Genomic DNA, 16600 nt, shown 5'->3' with positions numbered 1-16600 from the left:
TAATCATGTTCCTTTGCTCTACTTCATATGCAGAATTTGTTCAAAATACCAAATAGATCAACTACTATAGTCTATATGAACTGAAAATTATAACCAAAAGAAATTACAACACTTAATATCTCCTTAGAGAGCCTACCAAGCATTTGGCAACTGAGATCATACAGTGTTCTTAATTTCAAATAGCTATACAAAAATCTTCTATGAGATTCATAAGGTGTAGAGTAGATTTATTAACAGAAAAACTGGAAATGTAAACTAGACTGTTATCATCAGGCAAATCAAACAACGATTATTCGAAAGCAACTTGCAACTATATGCTTCTACTTCTGGCCTTTTTTCAACAAAACACCAATCTTTTTCAACATGTTTCCATTCTTCTTCTTAGGCGAGTCATCATCCGTATCTTCAGATAATGGCGAATCCAGCTTAGTGTGGTAATCTAAAGAACCTGTTCTCTCCGTGTATTTCCCGTTGTTTCCAGTTGAAAGCATAGCTGCAGCTGCTTCAGCAGCCTTCCTCCACTGATCAGATTGCACTTTTAACCTCCTCAACTCTGCTTCCATCTCAAAGTTGGCATTCTGTGCTGCATCCAACTGCTCGGTCACACGTGCTGCCTTTCTAATACTATTATCCGCTTCCTCAGTCAAGTGTCCTAACTTCACCAATGCCTCTTTTTCTGCAGTTCTCGCGGCTTCTGCCAAGGCAAGAGCTGAATCATTTGCTTTGCTACCCTCAGTTTCCCTCTTCTTTATTTCGGACATCAGTATCTCATTTTCTTCCTTTATACTTTGCAACTCCGTCTCTTTGTCGAGTAAACTTGCTCTCAATACTCCCAATGTTGACTCTGATTCCTTCAGTACAGCATCTAATGTACTGAAATGCTTATTTTCGTCTGAAATGCTTCGTAGTGCATCTTCTTTGCTCATTAATTTCTCCTTTAACTCTTCCAAGTCAGTTGTTGTAGCCTCTAACTTTGCCTCCCATTCAGCCTCTTTCTGTATTGATTCAGATTTTGATTGTTCCACTAGCTCATAAGCACTTCTAATCTGCAAAGTGCTCTGGATATATTCTTCCTGATATCTTGTCTCCGAAACCTCTAATGCAGCTCTTAGTTGACTTACCTCAACTTGTAGATTACTCAGCTCGGTTTTGAGTTCCTCGGCTTCCACATTAACTCTGTTTTCTTGTGCAGAGTTCATGTTTTCGATATCTTGAGCACTTTGGAGTTCACTGACAAGTTCCTCCAATGTAGCTACTCGATTGTTTGATTGTTCTAACTCCAACGACAGGGATTTGTAAGCCTCCATTGCTTTCAGACCTTCAGAACGTAGAGTATCCTCGGTCATCTTTGCCACTTCCAGCTGCATCTGTGCTTTACTCACTTCTTCAAGCGCGCAAGCCTCAGATTCCTTGCTATCATTTAGCTGATCTCTCAAATTTTCAACCAATGTAAGTGTTTCCATAAGTTCTAACCTTAAGCTTTGAATCTCAGCGTAAGCTGATTCAGCATGTCGAGCTTGATTGGCTTCAGAATCAGCCACGCGGTCCAGCTGAATTTTAAGCTTCTGGATTTCATTCATAGCAGAACCTAAAGCAGAAGAGTCGAATTTGTGCTGCTTCTGGACAGCCTCAAGTTCAGATTCCCATGCTCGATCTCGATCCTGTGATAGCTTGCGTAGCTCCAGGATTCGAGCTTCCTCAGATTCTGAGAGTTCAAGTAGTTGTTTCTCAGAGTCCTCAAGCTGCTCCGACATAACTGTTAGCTGCTTCTTCGCTTCCTCTGCCTCTAGTTGAGCCCGTCTTTTTAATGATTCGGATGAATTGAGCTGATCCTTTACCCTCTTCAGCTCCTCTTGAAGTTGAGCAAGCTGAGTTTCCAAGTCGGAAATTCCGGTTGGATGCTTCTTCTGTTATACAAATATGAACAATGAGTACCTTAGTAACATTTTGAGGACATTTAAGCAGTAAGAGAGCAGCAAAGAAATAATAAAAGGGAAACCCGGTGCACAAAGCATCTTGAGTTAGCATGGTCCGCGGATAAGAATAGAAAGATAATGCTGTAGATTATGGAATTTAAGTTTTATAAATAGAATAAGTTTCCATCAAGTACTGCAACAAGTGCCTCAAACTAGCTACTCAGACGCGAAACTGAAAAAAAGAAGGGAATAGAAAGAGCATCCGATTTAGTAACCGTGCTATATATCTTCCACACAAAGAGAGGCATGAAGCACTCTATTTAGTGACACTGCCATAAATCATCCACAACAAGAACAAAACAGTTTCAGTACAAAGACGTGAAGGTTTTTTTTACGCTTGCTGGGAAAAAATAGCTATATTAAATGGTCATTTCGCGAGACAAAAGAGTTAAAAGCATAACTGAACATGATAGCTGCCAAGAATGAGACAGTACAAGATTAATAGGATAAAAGTTGTAACAAAATGATACAGAATTGATAGACTTGTCCTAGTTGCAGAAATTTTTGTGAAAAGTATTTAAGTTTCTTTACCTCTAAAGCTGGACTACGTGGAGAACGACGAACAACAACTTTAGGACTCCTCTCTTTAGGTGTCCTGGTAGCAGCAGCATCTGATCCTGGAGTTTTGAGCTTTCGAGCTGTCTTTGGTGCTGCAGGAGATGTCCTTTGTGGCACCTCCACCGTAACATTCCTTCAGCCAAAAACACGCACAAAGGTGAATGAGATAGGCAAACAACTTACAACAGACAAAAATCCAAGCAGTCACAATGTATGAATCACATCAGAACATTGATCTCGAACCAGTCACTTATAGGTCACACAGAGACAACTTTACCATTCAATACTAATATGTTACTGAACTATACATGTCAAATCTTCAAAGATAATCACATAACAAAGAGAAAAAAGAGAGACTGAATAAAACTCTTTTGTTAGTTCCTCTTTTTTTCTAATCACTTACTCCCTTCGATTTCGATTAGTCTTTTTCTGAGATAGCATAAGCTGAGCTGCTGCAGATCCTCAAGTACTCAATAACCACATGAATAGTGAGCATATTACTGCTAAGAACACTACTCCAGGACTCGTTTGATTCGAGGTATAAGAGGAAATAATGTTAGCATAAAACTCTACATTACTTTCGAGTTTCGAGTACCTTGTTACCATTCTTGTTTCTAATATATAGATAATAATAACTACAGAACTGTTTGTCATTATTTCAAGGATGAAATATTGTCATTTTACTGTTAAGAGATTAGAAATACCTTGATTTTGGTGTCTGCATAATATTAATTTCCTCTCAGCAAAACCTGAAATAGTTGAGAAGATTTCTTGGTTTAGAAAAAAAAATTTGATTAAAATGTGCATATGCAAAACTATAAAACTACAGAAAAAAACAATATAGTTACATAATGGATTTGCAAATTGCAATCCACATCCAAATTAGAAACCAAATTAAGTAAAACACATAATCCCTTCAAAGGAACTCCAAATAGAAACAACCTCCACTACCACCAACCAAATATACAATAAAAGAGCAACAAGAAAAAGAGAAAATAAATAAAAATTCAACCCAAAAAAAAATAATTAAAATTATATAACTCATAAATATCCAATTCTTTCTTTTTCCCCCTTTTACTTCATCTCTACTCAAGTTGTTTATACTATATAACAACAATATAGCACTTTGAACATCATATCAAAGAAAATGACACTAAAATACACATAGAAAATTACTTTAGAAACCACCATCATAACAACAAATACGCACCCTGAAAAATCACTATGTCTCAGGTTCAAATTTCAACGAAGACAAAAAAAACATTAGGTGATTTCCTTTTATGACCATACGAATCCTCACTGTTCATGTCGCTTCATTTAAGCTCATCTCAAACGTCACAAACCACAATTAAAATCTTTGAAAAGTGCTTAATTAACATAGTAATCACTAATGACTTTATGGAATACAACCACATAAAATGATTCACAACTAGGAAGTCCTTTCTTGAATGATTATTTTCTTAATGCATAAAACAGATCTGAAACAGAAAAAAAAAACTCACACAGTAAAACCAACTAAAAAAAAAAACTCAAAGATTGAAACTTTATCATAAAGCAATCAACTCACATTCACACACACAAAAAAAAAAAGGGACACCAACCCATATGAGAAATGAATGCTGTGAACAACTACTAGTATACCAAACACATGAAAACTGAGGAAAGAACATAACTATTATAAATGAGAAGAATCAACAAGCTGTCTCTAAAACAATAAATGAACAGTTTTTGAACTGACCAGAATCAAAGTTTTTCTTTTTTTAGTCAAAAAACAGCAACTGCTATCTTTACAACAACAACAACAAAAAATAATCTAAGAAGCAGAAAAATACTCTTTTTTTTTTTTTTGTCAGTGGATGGAGAAAGTGTAGTGCACTGATTTGAAGGGAAGCCTATCTGGAGTAACGGTTAAGTTGTCTCTCCGTAATCTATAGGTATTAGAGAATTTAAATCACTAAATAAATGAGTCAATTAAGGAGATTCAAAATTGATTATATTAAAATTCTAAAAGAAATATTATATATATATAATGTATTTTTTTTATCGAGCGGGTTGGAATTACTATTACTAATATTTGTATTAAAGTAGATTGTGTGGTCCTTTTTCAAATTCTTTATCCCAAATTATGTGGAGAACTCAAATTTCCAAATTAAATTTTAACATTTTGAATGACCATAAATTCGAAAATAAAATCTATATATTTGAAAACTACATAAGTTATATTAATTGATAATTTAAATTATTTTTGATTCTCGAACTTCAAAAGTCGTCATATAAAATGAAACAGATAGAGTAATTAGAGCCGTCAATATGGGCTATGACTGTTGGGCCGGCCTGGCCTGGCCTAACCCGTGATTTGATAGGGCTGGCTACGATTTTTGGAGCTCATTTAAGAAAAGGGTTTTTTAGTCCGGGCTAAATAAGCATATTGATTTGTCGAGCTTGAGAAATATGGATAGGGCCGGCCCGTGGGCCAAACAAAAATTAATTAAAAATAAAATAAAATAGAGTATTAAAATAATTTAAAGTTTGAAATATTACAATTTAAATACAAATTATGTTTATAAAATATGTACTTCATAAAATAAAGTTTCTAAAATTTCTAGGGAATCACTACTAGGCCATAGCCTATGAGAAAATTATCATAGTTTTTGTGTTTTATTATGATCATTGGAAAACAATTAGGTTAATATTTCTATTTAGTTGTTTATGTTTTTACTTAAAATCAAACTTAATAAATATTATATAGATAATTTTATTGTGTATTTGATTAATAAGTAGTAACACTAGTCGATATTTACGATAATATTTTTTAAATTATAATTTAATTTTAAAAATTATAAAAAATATATTTTTTAAAAAAGAGGGCTGACGTAGCAAAGCCCGTAGCCCACGCACTTGTGGGCTGGACCGGTCATTTTTTGGCCCACATGAAAAATGGGTTAGCCCGTCAAATTGCAAAGCCTGTATGGATTGGCCCGGATGGGGTGGGCCAACCCATATTAACAACTCTAAGAGTAATCGATGATGTCTCGAAACACGCGCTATTGGATGTTGTGGGACCCACCCAAAGGTTAGTGAACGATAGCTCTCAAGTTACCGAACCAAGATGGACTTCACTTGTTTTCTTGTCCAACGAAAGTGACTACTCTACTTCATTTTTGTTTTTTTTCTATTTTTTAAAAATATTTGTTGTGCCTGTATAGTCAATGATAAATAGTATTATAAATATTTGAGTTGAATAAAAGGCGCTCCCAGCTCCAATATTTTAAAAAAAATGATAAATAATATATTTTTTTTCTTTTGGGTGGTTTTAGAAATGATAATGTAGTAATTATTTAGGGGAATTCTTTTTCCAGATCTACTCTTGACACCTTTTGGATTTCAAAATTCAAATAAATTAAGTTTTGATTGTAATTTTTTTATATATATTTTAAATTGTTAATTATTGTAACTTAAGTACTTTTTACGTAGTTTACAAATATATAAATTTCATTTCAAAACATTTGAAGATTTTATGTGTAAATTTTCTGTCAAATTTAAATAATTTGATTCGGAGAAATAAAAAGTATCACAATAAATTGAGACAAATAGAGTAGTAATTAGGTTATATATGGGTAATGGTAAAGGTATTTATTGGAACTTGCATCATTAATTACTTGAATGTACTTTGGTTCGTTTTAAATGTGCTTTGTCTATATTAATTTAACACTCCTTAAGAAAAAAATATTATTAGCAATCTATTTTATTAATTTAATCTTATCAAACATATTTGAAAATTAACCTTGACTTTTGTAGTTACTTTATGATAAATGTATTATTGAAAGAAAATAACAAATTTTCCTTAATTTAGTAAAAGAAGTAAAAAAAAATTAATTATAAGAGTAGTGTAAAATAAAATAAAGAAAGTATGTTCTTTCAGCAGTTTTAACTTTAAAGTTATTGTTACAGGAAAATATTAAAATGGCTAAATATACTCCCGCTATTTAAAAAAAAAAAGAAGTGGTGGTTTTAGCTTGTACACATTCCTTAAGAAAATGTATACCTAAAAAATAAGAAATATTTTATTATCTTATCCTTAATTAAATGTCTTGAAGAAAGAAATGACTTTTAATAATGTAAAACTTCATGTATTAAAACAAGGGTAATTTTGAAAGAAAAAAATAATTCTTCTTTACTACGTAAAACATCATTTATTTTGAAATAAAATAGAAAAAATCACTTATTTTAAAATGGAATAAGTATCTTTTTAATGTATATGAATATACACTACTATATACTCCTTTTTCATTCCTATTTAATTGTGATATTTACTAAATGATGTTATTTTAAATACTTTATTATTTAAAAAATAAAAAAATATTTATTTAACTTTACCCTTTGGCATTAGTTATTTTAAAAATAAGTGATACCTAAATAAAGTTCACTTATTTAAAAATATTGATTTTCATTACTTATTGATTTTAATAACAGACTAAGAGAAAATTTATTATTTATTATTTATTATTTTCCAACTAACTTGAACATTAGAGTCTAATATCCGTGAACCTCACGGACCAAAATCTTTTATAATCTTTTACACACCTAGTTGACTTACGTTAGTTATGTGCATTATCATTCTCAATAATTTGACATATCTTTATATATAATATTTTTTGGAAAATTAATTTAACTTATTTTAGAACAACATTATTGATTTAAATATATTTTAATAGCTATAGTGATTGATTATCATGTAACCACAATAAGGTTTGATATTTAAATAATATTTTATTGTCATAAGTAAAAAGATGTCAAATTCTAAATATCATATTCTGTACAAAGAAGAGAAATAATAATAAGAAATATATATATACATAGTTGTAATATTTTTTTGTCATAAAAAGCGTATTAATGTATCAAAATATATATCTGATCAGAATCTCTAAATTTATTATTGATAATCTAAGAGATTCTGTTTCTATGATGGTTAATTATTACTCCATAAAAAGAAGATAATTGTTAATATAGGTGTTAATTTTATAAAGAGCGTAGTGTTATTAAGATGAGTAAAAAATTATTATAAAGAGGTAAAATATAATATAAAAATTATTTTTTTAAAAAAAAAAACTTGCCTATCATAATGAGATATCATTATATAAAGATGTTATTATAGAAAAAAAAATTGACTATACAAAACCCTAGTAAAATAAACAAATATAAATTAATTAAAGATGACATTTAGACATATTGATGCCTCTGTTAGGCCAAACAACTCAGCTAACAAACATTTCGAAACGATTGTTTAACAATGTGTTGCATGGGTCCAAAGTCACATTCATAATTAAGGTTTTGGGTCTTTTGTCCCCATAATGCATCGTAAATCAAACGAAAAATAATAATAAAATTAATTTATAAAAATATGACTCGTCTAGGTTTGAATTAGTTAAGGATAAAAATATACTTATGACTAGTCAAATTGGATATAAGGTTAAGTTTTTTAAATTTTGGATTTATTTGGGTCAAATATATAACTTACACTAACACATAAAAACAACTAGTTGCCTTATCAAACACATCCTAAATCGCATGCCACCAGAACTTTTTATATTCTTAGAAATTCGAATCCGAAATCTCTAATTAAAAATAAAGAAATTTTGAACCATCTCTCCCGAAGGCATCTAATTTTTTTGTTATGCAGGGGCTTGGTTGGTGAAGACAGGCTTTCCTTCGTTGTGGCATTTTAATTTTTTAAAAACTCTATTAGTTCTGGACAACTATTTTTTTTTAATTAAATACTTAAATAAAATGCACATATACATGTGGCTATATCTTTTTATAAATATATATGCTTCATTGTCAGTTATAGTTATCAATCAACAAGATTAAGACAGCTAACTTTTTTTTAAAAACAAAACTTTTTGAATAATTAAGTTATCAAAATTTTGAAGTCTATTCAGTTTTTTTATCAATGAAAATAGTACGACTTAATTATACTTAACTTTAAGTTTAAGTTAAGTATCAACTTTTTTTAAGATAAAGCCTCAACAAGGTAGTGAACCACATTTATCATCAATGTAAAATGTACTATCATATGATTACTTTTTTTATTATTCTTTGTTTTATGGAAAATCTCATAAGTAGATATTTTATAAATGAGTTGGACATGTTTTATTTGGTAAAAATCATATTGCTAAAACATGTTTTGAGAGAATGGAACGGTCAAAGGAAATGATTTCCTTGGTAGGGAATTAAGCTGTGAAATAGTACTTCATTTGTTCTATGATTTATTTTTTTTCCAATCTTTTGGTTTGAGGGATAAGGAATTATAATTCGGAATCAAATTAGGGATATTTGTATTTGTACTAATTCCAAAATTGCAATAGTACAAATACAGATATAGCACAACTAATCGAGTTGGCTCATGTATCCCACGGAATTAGTCGAGGTGCACGAAAGTCGGCCCAGACATCACGGTCATAAAAAAAAATCACTCCTATACTGGACTAGGTTACACAGGACACTCTTGCTCTTGTCAACACAAAGATGGTGAAAGAATTTAATCAGCATCCAAACAAAGAAGAAGCCAACCAATTATTAACCATGAATATGTGTATCAATTGTTAAAAGTACATATTGGCTTCACATTCAGTGAACTCATACAACTATCAAAATGTTGCCTTTTCCAACTAACATACATCTTTTGGTCAAAAAGAATCAATCTACTTCACTTTAAAGTTGTCTATAATGCCAGAAAGCATGATCCGCTTCCGGTTACCATGTAATCTGTAACTTCTAAAGCACCAAAGAGACTCTCGGTTGAGATTAAAATGCAGAACCGCTGTTCTTAGACTTCCCAAGCATTATGTCTTTCGCTTCATTAATTTTTGAAGCAAGGTAGTGACTGCCTCCTGCATCTGGATGGTTGGCTACCATCACCTTCCTATGTGCCTCCCTCACTTTATCTGCTGGAGTGCTTTCCCTGTTGTAAATGATGCCAATGAAATCAATTCAATAGATCAGAAGATGAACTATCCCGCAGATATTTAGTGGAAAAGGAAGCGATATACCTTTCCACTTTAACAAGTAAGCTATGTAGTATGTACTAGTCTGAAGTGAAAGTCCAAAGTGGACAAGTAAAAGTGAAAGGAGATAAAGAGTTTTTATTTGCCCATATACTCTACTAAAAGTGGCTTCAATTCGAAACCAAAGACTACCCGTCTCATCTCACCAATCATCTCTTCATACATAACAAGGTACTAGCTGAGTCTCACCGGTGATATAAGAAGTGATCAAAGCATCTAAATATAGCCTTCTAGGAAGAGATAAAGTATTACTTCTTATATGATCTAAGGAACGGAAGTAGGAAACGATGACTCTTGAGTTTTGACATTTTGTGCCCTTAATCTCAAAGAGATCCCTAAAAGTTGTCTTCACTCTTCAATGCAAAAGGATCAAAACCTGATGCCAGCATACAATTTTGACTTGTTCCAGAATAATAGATTTTTTACTTAGCTACCATGTCAAACTAATTTCAATCTTCCAGAACATCTGAAAAAGAAGACTCCAAGAAAAGAAGGGGGAAATGAAGCACCGCCACACTTATGCAATGGTCCAACTATATCTACCAGAGATGTTCCAAAAGATTTGAGTACTTAATCTCCCAAAAGGGGCTGTTCTTGTACATCAATTGTGATCTGACATCTCTACCGTATTCTGATCTCAACGTTTCAAGAATGGACAAGTAAGGCTAGCCAGATAGAAATGGCTACCAAAGAGGATGTGAGTTAGAAGGCTAGTGTATGTATGGTTAAAACAGATGCAAAACTATAATGATAACTACACCTCAATCTCAAACAAGTTGGGATAGACTATATGAATCATAGATACATAACTATTACTGGATGAAAAATAATAAATAAATATTTGATATGTTAGTACTTAGTGCCATAGAGAAAACATCACATCATATTAAAATTTAATAGTTGAAGTGGTAAGAGTTGTATAAAATAATAACATTATTGAGACCTAGTGCCAACGTTTCGGAATATACCAACTTAAAAAGAATGTCATATAGATTGGATCAACTGAGTACTGCTACAGCTTCCTCAATAAAAATGATTTTTTATAAGGCTTACCAAAGAACATGGAGTAACAAATAATTAGGATTTATTTTTAGGTCGGTATATCAGAATGGTAAATATGATTGTGCAAAAAAAAAGTACTCCCTTAATTCCTATATAGTTTTCACGCCCCTAAGAAATTGGGTAAGTTAATCATTGTACCCTCATTTAGCGTTCTCTTGAAGTCAAGTTTTCAATAAATGATAAATATGCTTGTTGGAAGTCTAAATCAACATTAATTCATGTCAAATCTTGCAAAGTGGAAAAAAGAAGCAATCTTTTCATATTCCATGAAGACTAAATTAGAAATGAAGTGCATTATAATTGAAATGCATTGGATGACTATTTCAAATTTTTTAGCTTAAAATTGGAGCCAAAATTTCAATATGAATTTATCCAAAATCTAAAAATTTCCCAATATATTTTAGGTAAAAAGAATTCAAGACATGGAACTCACTCTTGAGTTCTGAACATGAATTAATTACTTAGTGTTCCTATGTTGGTCAAATGTATAGTACTTTCAAAGCCAAAGTAGGAAGAACCGTATCATTTATGCATTGACTTTGTGAAATGAAAAATATTAAGTAACATTTATTTTTAATAAGAACGACATGTAAATAGGAACGGAGGATATATATGTCCCAATTGATGTGAAACTTCCCTTTTTAGCCTGTCACAAAAAAATGATACTCTCTATGTTCCAACTTACATTTCGTCCTTACTAAATATAGATGTTCTTTAATACTTTTCATTATATGAAACCAATGCATAAATGAAACTATTCTCTTATTTTACCCTAGAGAGTTATTAGTCTTGAAACTATGCATTTGACCAACATAAAAAAACTAAGTAGTTAATTCATGTTCATAACTCAAGAGTGAGTTGAAATGTTACTTCAAGAGTTAATAAAACATTTCTTTTTAAATAAAAAAATATTGGGAAATTGAGGTGGAAAATTGTAAATCTTCATATTTGGGTCAATTCAAGCTCAAAATTTGAAAGTCATCCAATGCATTTCAATTGTAATGTACTCCACTTTAATTTAGTCTTGAAGTATACGAGAATATGAAAGATTGCTTTTTATTTCACTTTGCAAAATTTTGATATGAATTAATGTTGATTTAAACTTCCAACCAACATTGAAAACTTGACTTTAACAGAACACTAAATAAGAGTACAATAAGTAACCTAGTTTCTTAAGGGGAGTGAAACCTAAAATGGTCACAACTAAATAGGAACGAAGGGAGTACCTTTCTATATAGAAGCAATTAAACTTTAAACTTTTCATTTTATCTTAATAAAATGATTTATAGCTACATAAATATCTCTAACTTGTTTTAGATCACAAGTTTCAAAAAAATTATTTCTCTTAAACTCCGTACCCAGTCAAATTTGGGAATGGAGTACTAACAAATGTTAAAAGTCTAATAAAGGACACTTATTATCATCAGTGTTTGCTTTACTTCAAATTTGCTTCCCCATTAAGCAGTGTTTACAAAAGCGGGTGTGGCGCTTCATATAGTTAAAGTGAGAGGCGAACAGAAGCGGGCGCTTCAACCCCTGAAGCGCAAAGTGAGCTGAAGCATATATTTTTTTAAAAAAAATTTGAAAAATGGACCCTTCTTCGAATCGAAAAAGAGTCCCACTAATGTGCGACCGCGACTCCATTGTCTTTTTCCAAGTACGTCATCTCTTCTCTTTTTCTCTTTGTGGCTTCACTGCTGGGAGGTGCTGACAATTTAATTTTTTCCATCCTTGGTTTCATGAACTTCCTTTTTTTTCCCCAATTCTTTCTTGTTTTTTATTTTAGTTAATTGAATTTGTCAGTTTTAGTTTATTAATTCTATTGTAGTAGCCATATTTCCATTTCAGTTTTCTGACTTAATAAATTAATCAGTGCCCTAGACAGCTTTTCTGATTTTTTATTCTCCTCGTAATCATAATATACATGGCCAACCAATATATTTTGGTTTTTGATTTTTGGTTTTGAATTTGCTTGTCCTATGGGGGATATTTTGCTATCTACTTTTTAGTTTTGAAATTGAAACATTTGTGTATTATGTATATAAAAAGTCTCTGTGCAAGGTTTATTTTGGTTTTTTTTAACAAAAGTGTGTTTCACTTCAATGAAGCGAGAGCTTCCAACAACACTGCATTAAGTGACATATATTGATGTTCCTCTAGTTAAAAAAAATAGTCATTATCCTGAGACTAAATTATACTAAGTTAGAATGAAATAGATGGTCAGCATAAACGTGCAACAAGAAAATAATAAATGTGCAAAATCTACCAAAATATATTTTCACCATAATTTGTACCCTTTAGCAAGGAGCACATTAAAGCTAAGCTAGGTTGTGCGCACCACAGGTGTTCCACTTAGTACCTGTTACGGGTGCTAACTCCTTCACCAACACAGATACCTTGTTAACTCTGCTCAATAAGACATAGGCAGGAAGAAATCACTTACTCCCTACGTCCCAATTTATGTGACACCGTTTGACTTGGCACAAAGTTTTAAAAAGAAAGGAAGACTTTTAAAATTTGTGGTCTAAAACACTCCTTGATCATTTGTGTGGCTATAAATTATTTCATTAAAGATAAACGAAAAAATTTAAATTTAAATTGTTTATAATTATAGAAAGGTGACATTCTTTTTTGGAACGGATTGTAGAGGAAAGTGTGTAACTGGGACAGAGGGAGTAATATTTTTTTTCCTCTACGGAGATTTGAACCCACTTCATTGGTCACTAGGTCACAGCTTCCGGTACAACATTGACACAACTCTTTTTTTTTTTTGATAACCGAGAAATCCGTCTGTGACCCGCCCTTTGGACCAATCACAGCCTTCTAAACTCGGTGGATAATGGGCCCGCCCCTCTACCCTTCTCCACTTAAATACCAGGCTTCGCTTTGCATGGTGTGGGGCTTGAACCTGCGACCTAAGCCACAAATCCTCCACCTTTTGCCACTTGAGCTAGGCCTTGGGGGCCAACATTGACACAACTCTTAATACTATACATAGTCATGTTATTTCTTATAGGTGCATAACATTATTGGGCACATCAACATTAATACACATAATCATCAAAACAACCATACATAATCTCGCCATCTATGCAAATAATGAGTGTCTTCACATTTGTAATGCATTCTAATTTCTATGATTAAGCATTGGCAATCCCACCAAACCTTAACAAGAATAATTAAACACACCTGACTCCAAGAATAAGAGCTGCTTCCCTCCTCGTCATTTTAGGCTGAAAACCTCCTTCATAAAATTTTCGCATTCTTGCAGTGGGTGGTCTGGCCTTGAATGCTTGCCAAGCCTGGATGCCATACCTTCCAGCCAATGCAGCAGCAGCAACACTCAGTCCTGCTATCAATGGTGTGGTCTGACGCACAAGTTGGAAACAAGTATGATCTTAATACTTAATTATAATTGCTAAAAAATAATGTAATAAAACCACAACACAAGAAAAAAGCATACTGTTAATACAATTACTACTGCTTGTGTTAAAGAAAAATGTATTGAAACTAGAACAGACAAAATCAAAGGACCAGCTAGTGCACAGCACAACACTCTGATGGTTAATGCCCAACCACTCTATCCTTCTCCATTTAAGTACTAGGTTTTATCTGCGGCAAGATCCAAACTCGTGACATGCACCTAACCACATATCACATGCTACTCTCTCTCTCTCTCTCTCTTTCTTTCTTTAATATCATGCACTACACTCTTACCACAAGAACAAAGCCCCTGAGTCAGCTACTGCTTAAATTTATGTAATATTTGACATATATACAAATACAAATAATTAAAGCAAAATACTTGGGAATAAAATATGGAAAAACAATGAGTAACTGAAGAGAGACAAAAAAGAATGCAGAACTACGTGAAAGTGAGAAAATGAACATGGAAACTAAAATTTAGAATGTGAAATATATATGTGAACCCTCGTTCCAAATGCCACATCATATACCACGTAAAGAAAGTACAACAACAAACTGCGAGTTTCTCGCGCACCTAATTTAACAAGTGAAGAACTGACAACAAAATGGATAACGCACATCCAACAACAAATATGAAGACACTATACGGACACAAATATGGTGCTATCCAAGTTCAACGCCCTCATTTAAACATCAGAGCCCTCCCATTTATTTCCCACCAATGCGGGCATTTCTCCATCCCCTTCATTTACCCACTCTAGGAACTTGTCTATTCCACTTTCGTTATCTCAAATAGAAAGGAAAAAAATGATCTAAACCAAACCTAACTGAAACATGACACTTCGAAAAACATCAAATCTCTTTTGCTTCGGTTTGGGAGCAATACTAGAGGTCCAACAATTAGATAACAAAGATGTAAACTTGGAAGTAAGCGAAAATAACTACTATTTTCAATCCAAAGCTAGCTGAGGTCCTCAAAAATGATATGAAAAAAAAAATTGCTTAGGCAGCATCAAACACCCAAAACAATAACTTAATCCAAGTTTACAAGTTACAATCAAATTTTGGATGGATAAAAAGCAAAAAATCAAACTTAATGAATAAGAAGAACAAACAACTAGTACAAAACTTACAACTACATGATCAATAACTCAAATTAAAAAAAATCATATGAAATATGTAATCAAAGCGAACAATTACTGATATTAAAAAAAGTTATTTTTTCTCCTTTTCTTTCTAATAAAAGAATTCGAAGCACGGAAAGATTGATTTACCATTTTCTGCAAGAAGTTTTTTTCTCCTTAGGGCTTAAAGATGAATTCAGAACAAAGAAGAACTCATAGCTTTTCTCAAATTTTGATCTTTCGCCTTTTTGCTGTTAGGGTTTTAGCTCTGAAGCAACGAAAAAAAGAAGAAAATGAGAAAGATGAAGAAGAAGGCAAGAAGCGATTACTTCGGAAAATGGGTTTGGGCCTAATTAAACCGGGCCAGTTTTTAATTGGTAGATTTACTCATATGACCCTTTTGGGCCACTACTTATTAATGTGTGTTCATGTTTTGGCTAGTTATGCAAATATGAGGAAATTTCAGAAATAGTGTACTTTGAGTTATAAATATCGATTATGCCGAAAGTTTGATTAATTATCAAAAAAATATAGTACATAAATATATTCTTTAATTTGGTTTCCTGTCATCTATGTTCTTTTTAATTTTGTGTATGCACAAGTACACACTTCAATTTATATAAAATTTTGAACAAGTAGACATACACGTTGCATAATACAAGTAGGACGTTATGTAAGACGTAAATTGACACATAGGCCGTTATGTAAGATGCATGTGTCTACTTGTTTAACTTTATAAAAGCATGTGTTACTTGTGCACACTCTAGAGGGCGTAGATGCCAGCTAAAGTCAAATTAAAGAGCATACTTATGTATTATTATAACTTGATTGATGATACTATTTTTATTCTATCTATATTGTTATGTTCTTCACAAACTTTGCTCGATGTACAAATCGCACATGTATTGTTCCATTGTTCAGAAGTTTGTTAGACAATTACAAATTGATTTATCTTGAAAAGTATTTTCCGCCCTCCCCTATTCAATATCTAAAGTCTATCAATATAACTAACTAGCTAGTAAACTAAATTGCGCTTCGCACGGTCATAAATAATTTCATTAAAATTTACTTTAAATAGTAGTAAATGTATTTTAAAAATATTCTATTAGTAGGTAGATTTTAAAAAAGAAGTAATAAATGTAATTTCCAATTTAAAAGAAGTATTGTCTATATCACCTCTTTAAGACCATAATTTTAAAACATATAAAATAAATATTAAATATTTTAAATAAATAACTATAAGAACAAATGGATGTCCAATTGAGCTAGTAATAAATAAAAAATTACAGAAGAAAGACGAAAAGTTGAGAATATTGGGCTTTAAAATAAGGTGATAAAAAAGGTGAGGGCAGTACAAATAAGGTTATTTGTTGGCTAACACAAGAATATC

The 16600-nt window shown here is 31.9% G+C and overlaps 2 protein-coding genes across 8 annotated transcripts; both read right to left on the bottom strand.

Moving 5' to 3' along the window:
• Positions 1-28: 28 nt before the first annotated feature.
• On the bottom strand, positions 29-4443 carry LOC102589301 (interactor of constitutive active ROPs 2, chloroplastic-like). Of its 7 annotated transcripts, none has more exons than XM_015303556.1 (4): positions 4367-4443; positions 3239-3283; positions 2508-2667; positions 29-1907 (listed from the first exon to the last, which is right to left on the bottom strand). In XM_015303556.1, exons 2-4 carry the CDS (start codon positions 3256-3258, stop codon positions 321-323), a joined length of 1767 nt encoding a protein of 588 aa, XP_015159042.1. In that variant the 5' UTR covers positions 3259-3283; positions 4367-4443; the 3' UTR covers positions 29-320. The 7 variants fall into 7 exon arrangements, with proteins under 7 accessions (XP_015159042.1, XP_015159039.1, XP_015159041.1 ...); XM_015303553.1 differs by lacking the exon at positions 4367-4443 and adding an exon at positions 4273-4360; XM_015303555.1 differs by lacking the exon at positions 4367-4443 and adding an exon at positions 4136-4191.
• Positions 4444-9084: 4641 nt separating this feature from the next.
• LOC102588984 (mitochondrial import inner membrane translocase subunit TIM14-1) lies at positions 9085-15514 on the bottom strand. The gene is made up of 3 exons (XM_006363613.2): positions 15361-15514; positions 13850-14028; positions 9085-9495 (listed from the first exon to the last, which is right to left on the bottom strand). The coding sequence occupies exons 1-3, from the start codon at positions 15361-15363 to the stop codon at positions 9339-9341; spliced, it is 339 nt and encodes a 112-aa protein (XP_006363675.1). The 5' UTR covers positions 15364-15514; the 3' UTR covers positions 9085-9338.
• Between the last annotated feature and the right edge of the window lie 1086 nt (positions 15515-16600).

This window comes from Solanum tuberosum, unplaced genomic scaffold (assembly GCF_000226075.1).
Source record: "Solanum tuberosum cultivar DM 1-3 516 R44 unplaced genomic scaffold, SolTub_3.0 scf00436, whole genome shotgun sequence".
NCBI classification, from domain to species: Eukaryota; Viridiplantae; Streptophyta; class Magnoliopsida; order Solanales; family Solanaceae; genus Solanum; species Solanum tuberosum.
Note: the sequence above shows the minus strand (reverse complement) of the source record. Positions and strands in the feature narration are given on the sequence as shown.